This window comes from Corythoichthys intestinalis, chromosome 4, assembly GCF_030265065.1.
Source record: "Corythoichthys intestinalis isolate RoL2023-P3 chromosome 4, ASM3026506v1, whole genome shotgun sequence".
Taxonomy (NCBI): domain Eukaryota; kingdom Metazoa; phylum Chordata; class Actinopteri; order Syngnathiformes; family Syngnathidae; genus Corythoichthys; species Corythoichthys intestinalis.
This window is the reverse complement of record NC_080398.1, coordinates 16,072,056-16,088,275: the sequence shown is the minus strand read 5'-3', so window position 1 is coordinate 16,088,275 and position 16,220 is coordinate 16,072,056. Positions and strand designations below refer to the sequence as shown.

The window sequence follows — 16,220 nt, the reverse complement described above, 5'->3', positions numbered from 1 at the left end:
TCACTCGCACCCAAGCACCAGCAGAGGGCGACAAAACACAAAAAACACAGCAAGCGGACATTACACTGTGCTGTCGTTTTAATCTGTTTTAGCGAGCCATGTGCGTTAAATGCGTCAAATATTTTAACGTGATTAATTTAAAAAATTAATCACCTCCCGTTAACGCGATTATTTTGACAGCCCTATTTATTACTTTATTTTATTAGTATGGCGTACAATACATGTTTTTTGATAATTATTTAGAGATTTAGGGGGTATTTAGGGATACTGAAAGGGTTAATTCTGATATACGCGGAAATTTGGGTTACATCGCCAGCGTAAGAACGGAACTCATTCCTAACCCAGGGACTACCTGTATTTGTAGCATCACTGAACAGAGATGCTCACGTATTAACTCTTTATAGGGCACTTGATTAATGTGTTGGCTGCCACTGACAACAAACTAAACAAGTTTTAAATTCTCTGTCCAGCAAAAAGTGGAGGAAGCACAGCGAGTGAAAGATGAGCTGGTAAAGAAGGTGGCTGTGTTACAGCAGGAAATGGCCCAGCTGGAATCAACCAAGGAAAGCCTGGAGAACGCGTGCAAACAAGAGGAGGAGAACTGCGCCCTGTTGAAAATGCAGAATCAGGTAATCTGGGATTAGGGGCCTGGAGAAATTGACATTATATTAGAATGTAGAAAAATTTACATACCTTCAGCTAAGGTTTTTGCTCTCCTTGGCTTTTAAGAGTTGTTCAATTGGGTCCAAACAGTCTCATAGCACCCCCTAGTGAAAGACATGCAGAGCTTTTTAAACGTATGCCACTGATGGCATAAATCAGATTTTGACAGATATGTATGTGCGTATTATCAACTCGCAATCCAACATTTTTACAACTCAGCCATTAAGTCTTAAAAGTAATGTCAGTTAGAATTCATATGACTGCCTTCTGCCATAAATCTGTTGGTTTGGAAACAGCTTTCATAAGAGAGCAATAGTATTTTTTGTGGCTGTTAATTTTATGTCTATACTTTTTTTTTAATGTGGTGTAGCTATAAAGAGTCACAAATGATGCTCTTAAGAAGTATAAAAATGTGCAAAATTGCTTTAGAATGTTAACAATTATTTTGCATGCATTTTACTGTACCTGCTGTAAGCCTTTATTTTGTTCTTTAACAGATAATAACTATTTACTCATTTAAAAAAAAAAATGAATTAAAATTATATGATATAAATATTTTATTACAAAATGTATGATTTTTTAAAGATACACTAACTAAATTTTATGACAAAAGTTTTATTAACTGATGTTTTTACATGTTTTAGAATTCACGTTTAATGAATTATTCCTTGGTTTAACCAGTGTTGTTAATAACGGCGTTACAATATAACGGCGTTACTAACGGCGTTATTTTTTTCAGTAATGAGTAATCTAATTAATTACTTTTCTCATCTTGGCAACGCCGTTACCGTTACTGAGGCGGGAAAGGCGTGCGTTACTATGCGTTACTAAGTTGGTTAAATAAAAAAAAGTCTGAGAGAAACGGACTCACGGGGACGAGAGCAGAGCAGGAGTGGGGAAGACGGCGCCGTTGCAACCGCGATGCTAGATGGCTCCAATAATACCTGACTGCAGCCATAGCCGACAAACTACGCCCACATGACACGGTAGATATCATATTATAGAACTAGATGCAGATGACAGACACTGCTGCATTGCCAACATGTTTTAAGGACTACATGCGTTTGTAAACAGCCGCCATCTTAAAGCAGTAGACCTCTCAGGAAGGCCCTGATGTAGAGATCCTTCCTAGCGAACCTAAGTAAATCTTTTAAATCTAAAATGCTCCTAAATCGGCAAAATCTTAACTTAAATCTATCTTTAAATGATGAAACAGTTTTAAAACTTACACATGTTTAAAGTAGACAGAAGGGAACTAATGCAATAACGGGAGAAATTTTAACAACTTTAACGATTGATTCACAACTTTAAATGACTTCCACACATAGCAAAGGTTACTAGCTAGTTATCGCAATACCCTTGTGTCTAGTTAAGTGGAGGGTAAAGAATTGGGCTTGGGCCAATTGTCCCCCAAACCCTTTAAGCTTCACATTGTGTGACCTGTTTTTTTTTTTTTGAGAAAAAAAAAAAATATCACTAGTTACTTTGCCAAGTAACTAATTACTCTTACATTCAGGTAACTGAGTTACTAACGCAATTACTTTTTGGGAGAAGTAATTTGTAACTGTAATTAATTACTTTTTTAAAGTAAAATTAACAACACTGCATGGCACTAAATGCGTTAGTAGACAGCCGCCATCTTAAAGCAGTAGACTTTTTAGGACGGCTCTGTTGTAGAGAACCTTCCTAGCGAACCTAAGTAACTTTTTATCTAAAATACTTCTAAATCGGCAAAATCTTGACTTGAATCTATCTTTAAATGATGAAACAGTTTTAAAACTTTCATATGTCGAAAGTAGAGAGAAGGGAACAAATGCAATAATGGGAGCAATTTTAACAACTTTCAACAAGTGATTCAGGGTAAAGGGTAAATTAGGGTAAAGAATTGGGCTCGGGCCAATTGTACCAAAAACCTTCACAAAAAACTTCACATAGTGTGGCCAATGTTTTTTTTTTTTTTTTTTTTTTGAGGAAAAAAAAAAAAAGTAATTATCACCAATTACTTTGCCAAGTAACTAATTACTCTTACATTCAGGTAATTGAGTTACTAACGCAATTACTTTTTGGGAGAAGTAATTTGTAACTATAATTAATTACTTTTTTTCAGTAAGATTAACAACACTGGGTTTAACAGTGTATGTTATGACTTTTAGGAGCTTCAGAGTTCTTCAAGGGTCTTGCAAGAGGAAAAGGAGGAAGTCAAGAGTAGGTTGGAGGAGGCCACATCCAAGGTGTTACAGCTGGAGGCAGACCTTATTGGTGTTACCCAGAGAGGCTTACTTAAGGAAACTGAGCTGGACTTGTAAATACATATAATATTCACATTTACACTGGTTCATTTTCTTAACATAGTCTCTTACAGACCAACATCCACTTAAGACAACAAGCCTACATCTACACCGTCTCTCTTTGATTTGTTTTTGTAATCGATAGAAAGATAGATAGGCCACATTTTATTCTACTGTTATAAATGTTTCTTAAAATCTATTCGACTCTGAAGCATTGAATAATTTTATACCACAATATTATTGGAATTCCATACAGATAAAGACACTTGTTTTCTGTTTTACAGCCTGAAGGACAGAATGAAAAAACTCACAATCGAAAAAGAAACTCTTGAGTCTCAAGTGAACAACGAGAAAGATGAGAAAGAACTTTACAAGGTAATATGACGGTACTTTTAGGTTGTTTTTTTTCTGGCAGGATTTTTGCTAGGGAAAACCAAGGGTCTCATTGCAATGGTACTGCTCGATACATGTGTTATAACTCCCATGATGAAAAGCAGGGCCCACGACAAGGCAACAAAGACCTCTCCTGTCACGTAATAATTTTCTCAATTTGGTTGGCAGTAAATTTACTTGACAACTATTTTCAGTGACAGCTTTATGTCACATACAATTTACGTTTTTTGTGATATTAGATTGGCTTAAAAATGAGCTCCGTTTTGAGCTTTTTTAACTACTGTGATTATTTTGAACTATTTTCTCCCTAAACGTCATCTAAAGAGGGCTTGCCATATTAAGCCATCTTCTGCTGTGTCTGGTGTTTCTGTTTCTTTGTTGTGGTGGGCAAAGCGAAGGAAATGGCATTGCCGCAAACAACACAGTCACCACGGAAATGGTACCCAAAAAAAACTCCACCTCTTATTTAACTTGCACGATAAGTGTTGGTTTGCGTCCCCCGCTCTCCCTTTTTCTTGTTGGTCATGATGGATTTATTTGAACTGTCACATGGTTATTACAATGACTACAATAAAAGTAAAACTTGCTTGTTTGAATGTGGTAAAAAAAAATATAGCCAGAATTAAGGGGCTTCTGACTTAACAAGACATGGAAAAACTTATGCATGCATTCATTTTCAGCAGACTGGACTATTGCAACGGTATATTTAAAGGTCTTGATAAAAAAATCAGTCAGGAAGCTGCAGCTAATACAGAATGATGCAGCCAAATTCCTCACAAATACAAGGAAACTGGACCACATTACACTGGTTTTGAAGTCGTTACACTGGCTTCCAGTGAGTCAAAGGATAGACTATAAAATACTACAGCTCGTCAACAAAACACTAAATGACCTTGGACCAAAATACATGCTTGATTTGTTAGATTCCTATGAAACTTCTAGACCCCTAAGGTCATCTGGAACTGGTCTCCTGTATGTTCCAAGAACAAGAACCAAGCAGGGTGAGGCAGCATTTAGTTTTTATGCTCCTCACCTCTGGAACAAGTTACCTGAAGGTCTGAAGTATCCTCAAAACTGTTGGCTCCTTTAAATCAGGGCTTAAAACGCTCTTATTTAGCACAGCATATCTATATCTATATTTTTCAATCTATTTGCTTTCTATTCCTCTTGTGCTTTATCTCCATTGCTGATTTCAATTAGTAGTAGTAGTAGTGGTATTTTTTATTGTATTCTATTCGTGATTAAATGCGATTTTTATGTATAATTTTATTTCCTGTTTCGATTGTTTTTATGCTCTATTGATTTAATGGGATTTTTATGATCTTTTTGTGATGTAAAGCACTTTGAATTGCCTTGTGTTGAATTGTTGGTATATACATAAATTTGCCTTGACTAAAAATATACCTGTGTTTGCATCAGATTCACCTGAAAAACCGTGAGTTGGACAACACTAGGCTGAATGCAGAGCTGCAAATGATGAAGTCAGTGGACGTTAACAAAGAGAACACCATCGCTCAGTTCAAAGACGAAGTGGGCCGCCTGCAGCTGTGCCTTACGGAGAAGGAGCAGCAGTACAAAGAGATCTTGGCCAAAGTTTCCCCCTTGGTACGTACTGTTGAATTTATTGCTCATATTCCATGTCATAAAAACCACGTTGCCCACTTCCTAGTACATGTTTTCACATATGACAGGGAGATTTAAAAGCCCTGAAGGAGCAACTGCGTCAGAAAGAGGAGCAGCTCCAGGCCAACCAGCAGCAGTCGACCATGCTGGCCGCTGAGCTGAGGGATGCATCGAGCACCCGCGACCGCACAATGTCCGAACTATACCACATGAAGGTGGAGGCCGATATCCTGCGACAGGCAAAAGCTGAGGCGCAGGCTAACTGTAGCCGTCTGGAGAACCTGGTGGAGCAGATGAAGGCAGAAGCCAAGCAGGAGGCTGTAAGTTACTACAGCAACTTTACAATTCATCAGGTACTTCTGATGTAACTGCAAGTTGAAAGGAATTGTCTACCTCATGTCTCGTCTTGGAACACCCAGAGGGAGGTCTCAAATTCTATCTTTTTATCTTAAAATGGCTGCTGCTCTGTTATTCGATCATATTGACATTTTGTTGGTATATTTGGACTGGGAGTATCGCTAACAACACTCTCAATCCAAATGGATTGACCGTATACTCCTGTCAAAGGCATTAAAACTAGAGCATTTAATGCCGGTCACCCCAGTTCAAATGGATTTAATGTCTGACCCTGTCAATGGTTGATGGCACTGATTGAGGCAAAAGTCACGTAGACAAAAAACTTTACGTTCCTACCTAATTTTGATAAGATGACTATGTGTTCTTTGATATTGGAGTTTTGACTGTTTCAATATAAGGTGGCTGACTTGACATAACTGTTGGTGTAATTTGGTACCTTCATAAAAGTGTTGCTACCAAAAGTTGGATTCATGAGCGCGTTTTAAAAGTGTAAAAAAATGCTCCCATGCTGATGGTGGCCCAAGTGCCCATAATGATTACACACAGTGAGAAAAATGAGAACGCAATCCAGTCTATTTGAGTACTTTTGGAAGTTAAGGCTTTCATATTTCCTTTGGGGTCGACTGCAACATAAGCTTAAATAGGCCCATATGAATTTACCCCAAAAAGTGTTACAAACACAATACTGTTTGATGTTTGCATAGTAATTGTCAAAAAATAGAAACTAAATGATTGACGGCTGAAAAAGTTGCAGCTCTACAATTTTTAAGGATCATTGACAGTTATGTAACCTAATATGGGGTGTCCACCAGGCCAAAGCGGAGGAAGCCTTTACGGACCCTGCTCTTGTGGCAGAGCTGCAGAGAGAGGTGGAGGACCTTAAGCTGCGTCTGCACATGGCTGCTGAGCACTACAAGGAAAAATACAAGGAATGTACTCGACTGCAAAAACAAGTGCTCAAACTGTGTGAGCAGCAAGGGGTAAGTCTGCATCCTGATTACTAGTGCGACTATGCCTCTACATTCCCACACTCATGCTTCACATATTAATTTTTAATGTTTGGAAAATATTTTCTAGTCTGTATTTATTTTTAGCAATGTGGTTCTTTTGTTGTGTGTAGGAGCTTAAGAGAAACTCTGCACAAGACCTGACAACAGTACCTGCTTCAGCGAGTCCAGACACATCTGTTCCAGGTAGGCTTGTCACTCTGCTTTATTACTGAATGTTGTTGGCTTTTCCTTGTTATATGGAGTCTTGGTTCTGCAGATCCTATGTTGGAGGCCATTATCCAGGAGAAGCTCAAAGAGGGTTCTGACAGACAGTCCAAATACAGGAAATACAAGCAGTTGTTGATGGTAAAAATCTTCAATGCCCACTGTGCAAGATCTATGGGCATTTTTTTAACCATCTGTTGATGTTTCAGGAGGAAAAGGAACGTAGCGGCATGCACGATGAGCTTGCCAAGATGGTGTTAAAAATGAAAGAGCAGCAGAAGATTAGTGAGAATCTGAAGCTGCAACTGGCGTCAGGGGAAGACCGTTATATGGTGGGTGCATTCACCACTAGCTGGCTTTTAAAGATCTTTCTGGCCTTTTGTCCACATCCAAAATTGCTATTACTGCATTTATAAGATGGTGGAGAATTTACAGTACCTTTGTTGCAGTGTTTGAGTGTCGACAAGGAGAAGACTATAATTTTCAGACTTTACGCGCACCTGCCTATAGGCCGCCACTAACCAAATTTGACACAAAAACGGCATTTATTCATAGATAAGCCGCACGGGACTATAAGCCGCAGCTGTCCTCACTTTATTATGGGATATAGACACCAAAAGATATTAACCGGTAACACTTTATTTGACATAGGTATTATAAGACTGTCAAAAGACCAAAAGAACCACCATGAAGCTTGAACCTCTGCTTCCACTTGCTGTCAATATTGTTGTCGTCCAACATACCTTCTAGCATGCATTGCAGCGCTACAGATATAAATAACAAGCAAAATTCATGTTCTCTGCTAATTATTTCTTCAGTTTCTGTTCCAGTATTTCATTAATTGCTAGTTATTGTAGTGTGGTAACACATTTGACAGAGGCACTATAAGCAAACATGAAAATATCTCGCCTTTCGGTGAAATTCGCCGTTTTGAAGTAAAAGGGAGACCTATGAAAATTTTTAAAGAGGGGCAGTTGGTAGATATTTTGTGATGTCGGACGCTTGGTATGCAAGCGGGGAAAGTGGCACAAAGCCAAAAAAGTGGCCAAAACATTGACTTGACTTATTTAAACGAAACAAAGGAGGGTACACTGTTGTGTTCTGTCTTTTCAATGCCAAGCTTGGCTGCACGTCGGCTGTGAATGAAAACCTAAAGCGCCGTCACCCAGTTGTAATTTTTGGAAGACGACAGGACACAACTACAAGCTGGCAGATTGTAAGTCCATCTAACTAACTAACGACATGTTTTATAGAAGTTGCTAAGCCAGTTGCAAAATGCAAAGAGTCCATTAATTGCACGGTAAATAAAAATGAGGGCGGTAATTTTCACGGCTGCGTTTATCGCTGTGCTCGCGTGCATGCATACATTTGTGTGTGCGTGCTGATAGCATATGAGACTTCAGTTCTTTTCACAGATGTTTATTGGTCATCAACAAGCCGTCGAATTAAAGTTCAGACATACGAAATAAGGAAACACATCTATATTAAACACTTTAAATGTTAGCATTGCTACATTGAGGCTAATGGGGAAAAGACAACCTACTTTAGCCTGCTATAAAACATTGGCAGTCTTCTCCAAAACGCAAACTTGCGGCTAAAGGGTGACACTTCAAACATGAAAAATCGCTGATTAACAGCATTTGCAAAAAAAAAAAAAAAAAAAGAAAAAAATTGATGACTGCCACCACATGCAATGACAAAAAGAGCTTTTTTTGCGGAGTGTAAAACTTAGGTTAAGCAGACGTACTTCCGGTGAACATTTCATAATAAAAGCACGTCATGTTCGTCATATAAATAATGATTTCTGGAGTTAATCCCACATACTTCAGAATTCGGATTCTACACTAAAAATAGCTTTAAAATGACACCCTTTATGAAAAATCTGATTGGCAATTAATTTTCATTATTCTACTATTGTATATAGTAGTAGTAAGTATAACACCATAACCATATGCTATATTGTATATTATTTTTCACTGTTGGAAAGGCAAAGTCAGTGTTCTGAATCTCTTAACATTCCATTCTTTTGCACTAATTAATGCTATTACCATTTGACGTCATTGTTTATTTGTGATTTATTTTTGTTATTTACGTCTTTATTTGTACTTTAATAAAGAATTTAAGTGTTCCAAAATTTTTTTGTGAATTAATGTCATCAAAAATTTAATTACTAAATTGGTAAAAAAAAAAAAAGGAGGGGGGGGGGATTAGATTAATCATAAAAATACCGTAGTCTGCAGACTTATCGGGAGAAAATTGTCATTTTGGACAGCCCTTGTTGTACAGTGTACCGGAACATATTTCCTCCACACCCTTCTCACCTTTTTAACCCCTGACCCATTTTCATGCCTGCATAAGACTGTCATAAGACCATCATAATTATGACGTGACACTTCCATGAGCATTAATGAGTGATTATGTCATGTCATTTTGTGTTAACCGGCAAATTATCTCACTTTTGAATGGATGTAAAAAAATCCGAGCTGGACATAAATGGAGTTAGTGACATACTTTGCCGGATGACACTTAATATCTGTCATAAGCATTCATTAATGATTATGATGGTCTTATGGCAGTCTTATGACACCACTGTCAAATAAAGTGTTACCTATTAACCCAAATAGATCAACGAATATGTCGCACTGGACTATAGGCCGCAGGATTCAAAATGAGGGTTAAAAGTAGCGGTTTATAGTCCGAAAACTACTGTAGCTTTTATTTTGGGATGTCGTGTTAATAATTTATAACACGTAAAATGGTGTTCGCTTTGTGACTTCCTTTAGATGCATAATCCTCTCACGAGCTGTTGTTTATATGTACTTCTATTGTTTTACAATTCATGAAAAACGGATGGGTGAAACTCTTGGAGTATATGTTCGGAAGAATACGAATGGAAAATTTTACAAATGTATGTTTTCTTTTAAGTGTATAAGTGGTTTGATAAGAAAGTGTAGAATTTAATGGAACTTGGGCAATGATGACAAGCTCAAACGATTACTTCCATGATACAGGAATCCGTATTGGAAAGAAAAAAGTTATCATATGGCCAGACCGAGCAGTTATGGACTTGGTCTAAATCAGTCCAGTTATGTGTCCTCATTGTATGGCTAATGTAAGCCCAGGGGGATCAGAATTTGATTAGAAGCACAATCCTTGTGACAGTGTTGTTTACGAGCAGGCCTGTCTGGGAGACAACACTTTACGTTTGTTTATGTCCGCCACTGGAGACAAGTGAAGCTTGGCTCGAACGAGTCCTCTCCAGTTGCCGGCCTAATGCTTCGCTTGGCTCCGGGGCAGGCGGATATTTGCCCTCGTGTCTGTGAGGAACTCAAACATGTTGTTTTGCTCCCAGCGGCACGGCACATAAATCAGCACTCTGCATAGAGAAATCTTTTGTAGAGTATTGCAGTACACGTTGGCTACTTTTTGACTGAATTTTCTCCATCGGAGAGCGCGTCATTCCTTGGTTGTTGTATCCCTTTGTATACTCTAGAGCCAGGTAGCAGAGAAGGGGCGGGAGCTGATAGAAGTCAGGGAAAAACAGGAGGTTCCCTGCAACCGATTCCTTTTCCTCTTTTATACAATCATTCCACCCTTAAAATGCTTCCCGAAAAACAACAGCCATTTTCCCCACTCTGGTGGAGAGAGTCAAATGGCTCTTAATTGTAAAAGAGAAGTGAATGTGTTTTTGTTTTGCTTTCCATTAGTTTGGACCACAGCAAGACCTATATTGCCCTGAAATCATGTTTGGAGTCACTTTAAAGGGCCCGAATGACCCAATTAGAGGGTTAGACTATAAATTCAATTGCCGTCTGCCCCTGACGTCTATAAAACAAAATGGTTGCATTGCCTTTGAATTGAAATTAGTTTTTGTTTTTTCTTTTTTTTTTTTTTTTTTTAATGTTGGTACAACTTAAACGTTTGTGTAAGCGCCCAGCTGGTGAGTTTAAATTAAAATAACGTTTGACACAATTTAAAATATAAAATGTCATACAGACCACATATTATTCAATCACATAAGCTTCATTCTTTAATCTGATCCACTTTATCAAAAGAGCAGTAATACCTGTTGCATTCTTTAAAGCAACACTAGATAACTTTTCAAAACTTGATAAATATTTTCATTACATTTGTGATATGTCAACTGACAACTAGTTGAATGACAGCTCTTTTATATCTTGAGGGGGTCTATATCGCTTTCAATTACATTAATTAACTTCGAGGAGAGTGGGAGGGGTGCCACACAAAAAAAAAAAACCTACAAATGTGCTGACTGCTTTACGGCATACGTCACTTCCCCCTGTCCCCATTTATTATAAAGACGGAAGTCGATGCGAACGCTTTCATGCGAATGCTGCAAAGATGGCAGACCAGCAAATGAGGAAAGAAGTTTCGGTAACACTTTATAATAACTATCCATTTTACTACTTAATAGATCATTAGTAAACTGTTGATAAATGATTTATTGTTGATTTGTGAAGTATTTGTTAACAGTTTAAGCATTTACAGGGTGTTCCAATATGGTTGACCCCATTCTAAATGCCCATCCTAGTTGATGGACCTTAATAAAACTATATACACTTTAAGTTGAAGGTCATGTTTTATAGGTTAAATATACAAAGAAAAGTATAAATATTTGTTGGTTCTATGGCAGATTTTCATAAATGTGCAACATGAGCGCTGCCTGCAAAATACCTTATCAAAATGCCTTTTCTTTTGAAGTGAACGGCATTTCTTAACCTGAAAAGATAGAAATGCCAAACGTTACACACAGAAACTTGAAACGTTTCTACACAAACTTTGTTTCAGGTTAAGAACACCCTGTAAATGCTTAACAAACTGTTAACAAATACTTCACAAATCAACAATTAATCATTTATCAACAGTTTACTAATGATCTATCAACTAGTAAAACGGATAGTTATTATAAAGTGTTACCGAAGTTTCATCTGGGGAGGAAAAAAAGAGAGGCTGCCAGGATATACAGAATAAACATTGACCCGGCTTTCACTCGCTGGTGTGACGTCGACTCGTTAGCGCTGAAGAGTTCGAGTGGGGTTGGGGGTTAGCGACACTATGCTACATGGTTGCTAACAGTCATATGCTATAGTTTGGCCTCAACTGAATTCAATACCTTATTACTATTCATTCTTTACACAGCCGCTGGAAACGGAAATGTTTTTTAATCCATCTACAGGCGACCGGGAGATTGATTTTTGATTCACTGATAATTTTACGACACTGTTCGGTGTTGATTTTTGATTCATTGATAATTTTACGACACTGTTCGGGTGTGCGCTGGTCCTCATGGGAAACACAGGCTTCCTTAAGGCAAAACACTACTGCTTTTGTCTAGCAGCGTCGGTGAAATCGACCAAACTGAAAAGTTACAAAGTTTTGCTTTAAGCTCTTCTTCCTGCCAGTGGTGGACTGAAATATCGACGGTTTCTGAAAATAGAGTAAAATGAGAGTAAAAAAAAGGGAACTGTTTGTTGAAATTTGGGTATTTACTGACATTTTTTTTATTCTTGTAAAAGAAATGACAGCCAATTATAAGAAGGTGACGACATACTGAATTTAATCAGGATTTATTTCTATCGTTAGGTAATTCAGAATTTATTATGAATTTAATTTTCAAAGGGTGTCCTTGGCAACCAAAATTAAATATCACCCAAGTTGAAAAAAGTTATATTTATCAATCATAATTCTGACATTTTCAAACTGATCAACTGATTCAACACAACACAGTGCTACTCCTGAGCTGTTTGAAGTCGTCATAGGCAGTGCTGTTAATAACAGCGTTAGAATATAACGGCGTTACTAATGGCGTTATTTTCTTCAGTAGTGAGTAATCTAATTTTCTCATCTTGGGAACACCGTTACTGGGGCGGGAAAGGTGTGCGTTACTACGTGTTGTGATGTTGGTTGACTGACGCGATAAAAGTCTGAAAAAGACTCATGGAGATGAGAGAGCAGAGCAGGAGTGGGGAGGAGGCAAGGGAGTGTGACGCCATTGCAAACGCGATGCTACTATGCTAGGTGGCTCCAGTAATACCTGACTGTAGCCGATAGCCTACAAACTACGCCCACATGATGCTTCGGTAGATATCACATATATACAGAACTTGATGCAAATGACAGACACGGCTGCATCAGCAACATGTATAATAAAGAACTAGATGCGTTGGTAAACAGCCGCCATCTTAAAGCAGTAGCCTTCTCAGGAAGGCTCTGTTGTAGAGAACCTTCCCAGCGAACCGAAGTAACTTTTTATCTAAAATGCTCCTAAATTGGCAAAATGTTGACTTAAATCTATCTTTAAATGATGAAATAGTTTTAAAACTTAAACATGTAAAAAGTAGACAAAAGGGGACTAATTCAATAAAGGGAGCAATTTGAACAACTTTAACGGTTAATTCACAACATTAAATGACTTCCACACATAGCAAAAGTTACTATCTAGTTATCGCAATATCCGCAATACCCCTGTGTCTAGTTGAGTTTAGGGTAAAGAATTGGGCTAGGACCAATTGTCCAAAAAACCCCTTTGTGTGAAACATTGTGTGACTTTTTTTTTTTTTTTTTTTTTTTTTTTGTGAAAAAAAAAAACAAACAGGAAAATTATCACCAGTTACTTTGCCAAGTAACTAATTACTCTTCCATTCAGGTAGCCGAGTTACTAACTCAATTTCTTTTTGGGAGAAGTAATTTGTAACTGTAATTAATTACTTTTTTAAAGTAAGATTAACAACACTGGTCAAAGGAATGAAATCCATACTTTTTTGTGGCCTGCTTTGAGAGGGAGCAGTGTGATACACTTCATAACCTATGTGGTAGGACTGCCCCTCAAAATATCTGGGAGGAGACAATCGTAGGGTAGAAAGTGTCCTGTCATTGATCCTTTGCTGTTTTGACAAAAGAATGTCATAGAAGTGTCTCAAATTGTGTGTGTCTGTGGGTACACAATATGTCCTCTGAACTTAGTGACAACTTGTTGTTATACGACTGAAGCTATTGAACACATTGCATATAAAAGCCACACTTAATAACAATTCAACCTTCATCAAACAAATTCTTAACTTTTGTGATTAAAAATGGACTATAAGTAGTTGAATGCACCTCTGTCATGGCCCCAATAGGTCTGTATCACTTTTACTGGCACTAAACATAGAGGAGGATACTGGGAACTCTGCCACACAAAAAACTTCAAATGTGCTACCTGCTTCACGGCATACCGCTTTCCCCATTTGTTACATTGTCATATGATATTGTTTAGCTAGAGTTAGATTAATTACCTCATAGCTTTTCATCCTTTGCATGGCCACTGGAAACAGAAATGTAGTGCAGTCTGACTGCAGGCGACACTTGCGCAGGTCTTCATGGGAAATGTGGTCTGCCATTCGGCAAAACACTATTGTTTTTGTCCACTTGCGTCGTCAAGATCACCGAAATCTGAAAGTTGTTAAATGTTGCTTTAATGAACCCTGTCAAAGTTATTCCAACGCTGCTTTTGCCTCCCCAGGAGATCCAGAAAAGCAACAAAAAGACAGAGCAGGTCACGGGTGGGAAAAGCGCTGCGGAGAATAGTCATTTCAGGCTTCCTCCATTCAATCCGCAGTACCAGATGCCATACACCCAGGATACTCCCAACGCTCTGTTGGTCTCTCAGAGCCCCACTAAGCTGCAGTTTGGAAACCCATACACTTCAGTGTCTGACTCTAAAGGTCAGTGCAGTGGAACCTTGAATGTCAGGCACACATACAGTAAATGCTATAGAAATATACTTTATTTTTGCCACAAATATTTTTCACCGTGCTGTCTGCAGACGAGGATGATGACGAGGTGTCGGACGAGCAGCTGCTTTGCCTCCCCCCGATGGGCCCGCCCTCCTGGGACAGCAACGTGGTGTGCATCCAGCCCACCCGCAACCAGGCCCGACCCGACGGCCGTGAGGAGTCTGATGAGAAGCAGAGCAACACCAACAACAACAATGTAGCTTCCTCTCCTTGTTTGTTAATTAAAGTGCCTGTGACCGCATTAAAAAAAAAATCTTAAATAGCATTATTATGTGAATTTTAAATCATATTTTGAGACAATTTAACTATGTACAACAATTTGGCAAAAGGCAGATGACGAGAAATTAGTCTTTTAATCTGCCGTTTACCCCTACCTGTCATTATAGCGCTCTAGCGTCCCCAAGTGAATGATGACGTCAGCAGGGTAACGATTTCAGCTGATTTAGAATTCAGCCCATTGAGGGGGATGATTCAGAACGAGGAAAATGCAAGAGAGCAGCAAAATCATTGTTTCAATCTCTGTACTCCCAATATTTTTACAGGATATTCTTTTTAAGTATTTTTTCCCAATTGCTAAAGAAATGGAATTGTCATATGCTAAAGTCTTGTGCTAAATGGAATATGAAATATTAAAAATTCATTTATTCAGTATAACAGGGCAAAATTGCTGCATAATGGTCAAAACTGCTGACTTTTTCACCTCCTGAACGGTATTTTATGCCACCGGAGTTAGTCCAGCTTTTGTAATTTCCCCGCCCAGGCTTTGGAGACGGAGGAAAGAGCATAAACAAAACAGGAGGCGTGGCAGCTAGCCAATGTGCTAACCCAAACCGAGTGGCTGTTCCAATCTTTTTCAGCTTTCCAAAACGAAAAATCACATAAGAATCACATAAGACTACCCCAACTCATGTCACACATGGAGGCGAGGGTGACAGCCTTCACCGATCGGCCAGCCCTTGGCGGCGAGCAAGTTTCTGCTCGTCGTTCCCCTGCTGCGGGGAGCAGTGCTGTTGCCGGGGACGCAACTGGAGAATGACCGCCGGACAAACCGGCCAATGTCGGAGGAGCGCAAGGTTGCCCGAGCCCAAGCCGAGGATAGTAGTGTATTGGCCGGCACACAAAGAGGACCAATGGGGTGGAAGTGATCGTGGTCTGTGACAAGCCGCTGGTCGATGGCCGAATGGCCTTCTCTGTGGACAGGGAGCATTGTCAGCCACCAAATGCAAGCCACCTCCATATTAAAATGTGTCCCATGATCCCAGTATTTGACATAATACAGAACACAATGTTTACGCACTTCCTTGTTTGTCCAATGGTCCCACAGTTGTCGGACTTGTTTTGGCCATTCTCCGCAGTGAACAGGAACTTTTTGAAACTCAAAAAGGCTCACACGCCTCTCCCTGTTGCAGCAACAAAAGCCTGCAGCACATTGAGCTGGCGTGATGCGAAAAATAAACGAATTAATCCGCAAAATCAGCTGGATCCGCAGCCATTCTGCATGCTATGTAGTAATTAGCTGCATTATGAGATGGTGACCTGGCTGACGTCACATTCTTCCTTAATCCAGGAAGTCACTCATTTTCTTGGAACGGGATATAAAAAATGAATGAAACAATCAATCGCTTCCACACACATCCAAGCGGTCCATTTCACGTGAAATATGAAATAAACATGCTTTTTGCTGTCATAGGCACTTTAAAGCATATATAGACTGTGGAACCTCCAGTTTGATTTGAATCTTATCAGTGTGTGTTTTATCTCTCAGGTTAATACCAATGAGAAGCCTGCCACAACAGAACCCCCCAACCCATTTGTGAATGATGGCCAAACTCCGTATTGCTTTGATCCCAGGTAACACGCAGTCTACGAAATGCTGAACTGGGTTT

The 16,220-nt window shown here is 39.0% G+C and overlaps 1 protein-coding gene across 1 annotated transcript in view; it reads left to right on the top strand.

Annotated features, from left to right (window-relative positions):
- Window positions 1-16,220, top strand: part of tax1bp1b (Tax1 (human T-cell leukemia virus type I) binding protein 1b) — a 41,222-nt gene that overhangs the window by 21,422 nt on the left and 3,580 nt on the right. Inside the window, exons 5-16 of the mRNA XM_057833402.1 lie at window positions 471-629; window positions 2,817-2,965; window positions 3,236-3,326; window positions 4,764-4,949; window positions 5,036-5,287; window positions 6,137-6,304; window positions 6,445-6,517; window positions 6,591-6,679; window positions 6,748-6,870; window positions 14,061-14,262; window positions 14,364-14,530; window positions 16,100-16,185. Of these exons, the coding sequence (XP_057689385.1) occupies window positions 471-629; window positions 2,817-2,965; window positions 3,236-3,326; window positions 4,764-4,949; window positions 5,036-5,287; window positions 6,137-6,304; window positions 6,445-6,517; window positions 6,591-6,679; window positions 6,748-6,870; window positions 14,061-14,262; window positions 14,364-14,530; window positions 16,100-16,185 (1,745 nt within the window). The remainder of the gene's footprint in view (window positions 1-470; window positions 630-2,816; window positions 2,966-3,235; window positions 3,327-4,763; window positions 4,950-5,035; window positions 5,288-6,136; window positions 6,305-6,444; window positions 6,518-6,590; window positions 6,680-6,747; window positions 6,871-14,060; window positions 14,263-14,363; window positions 14,531-16,099; window positions 16,186-16,220) is intronic.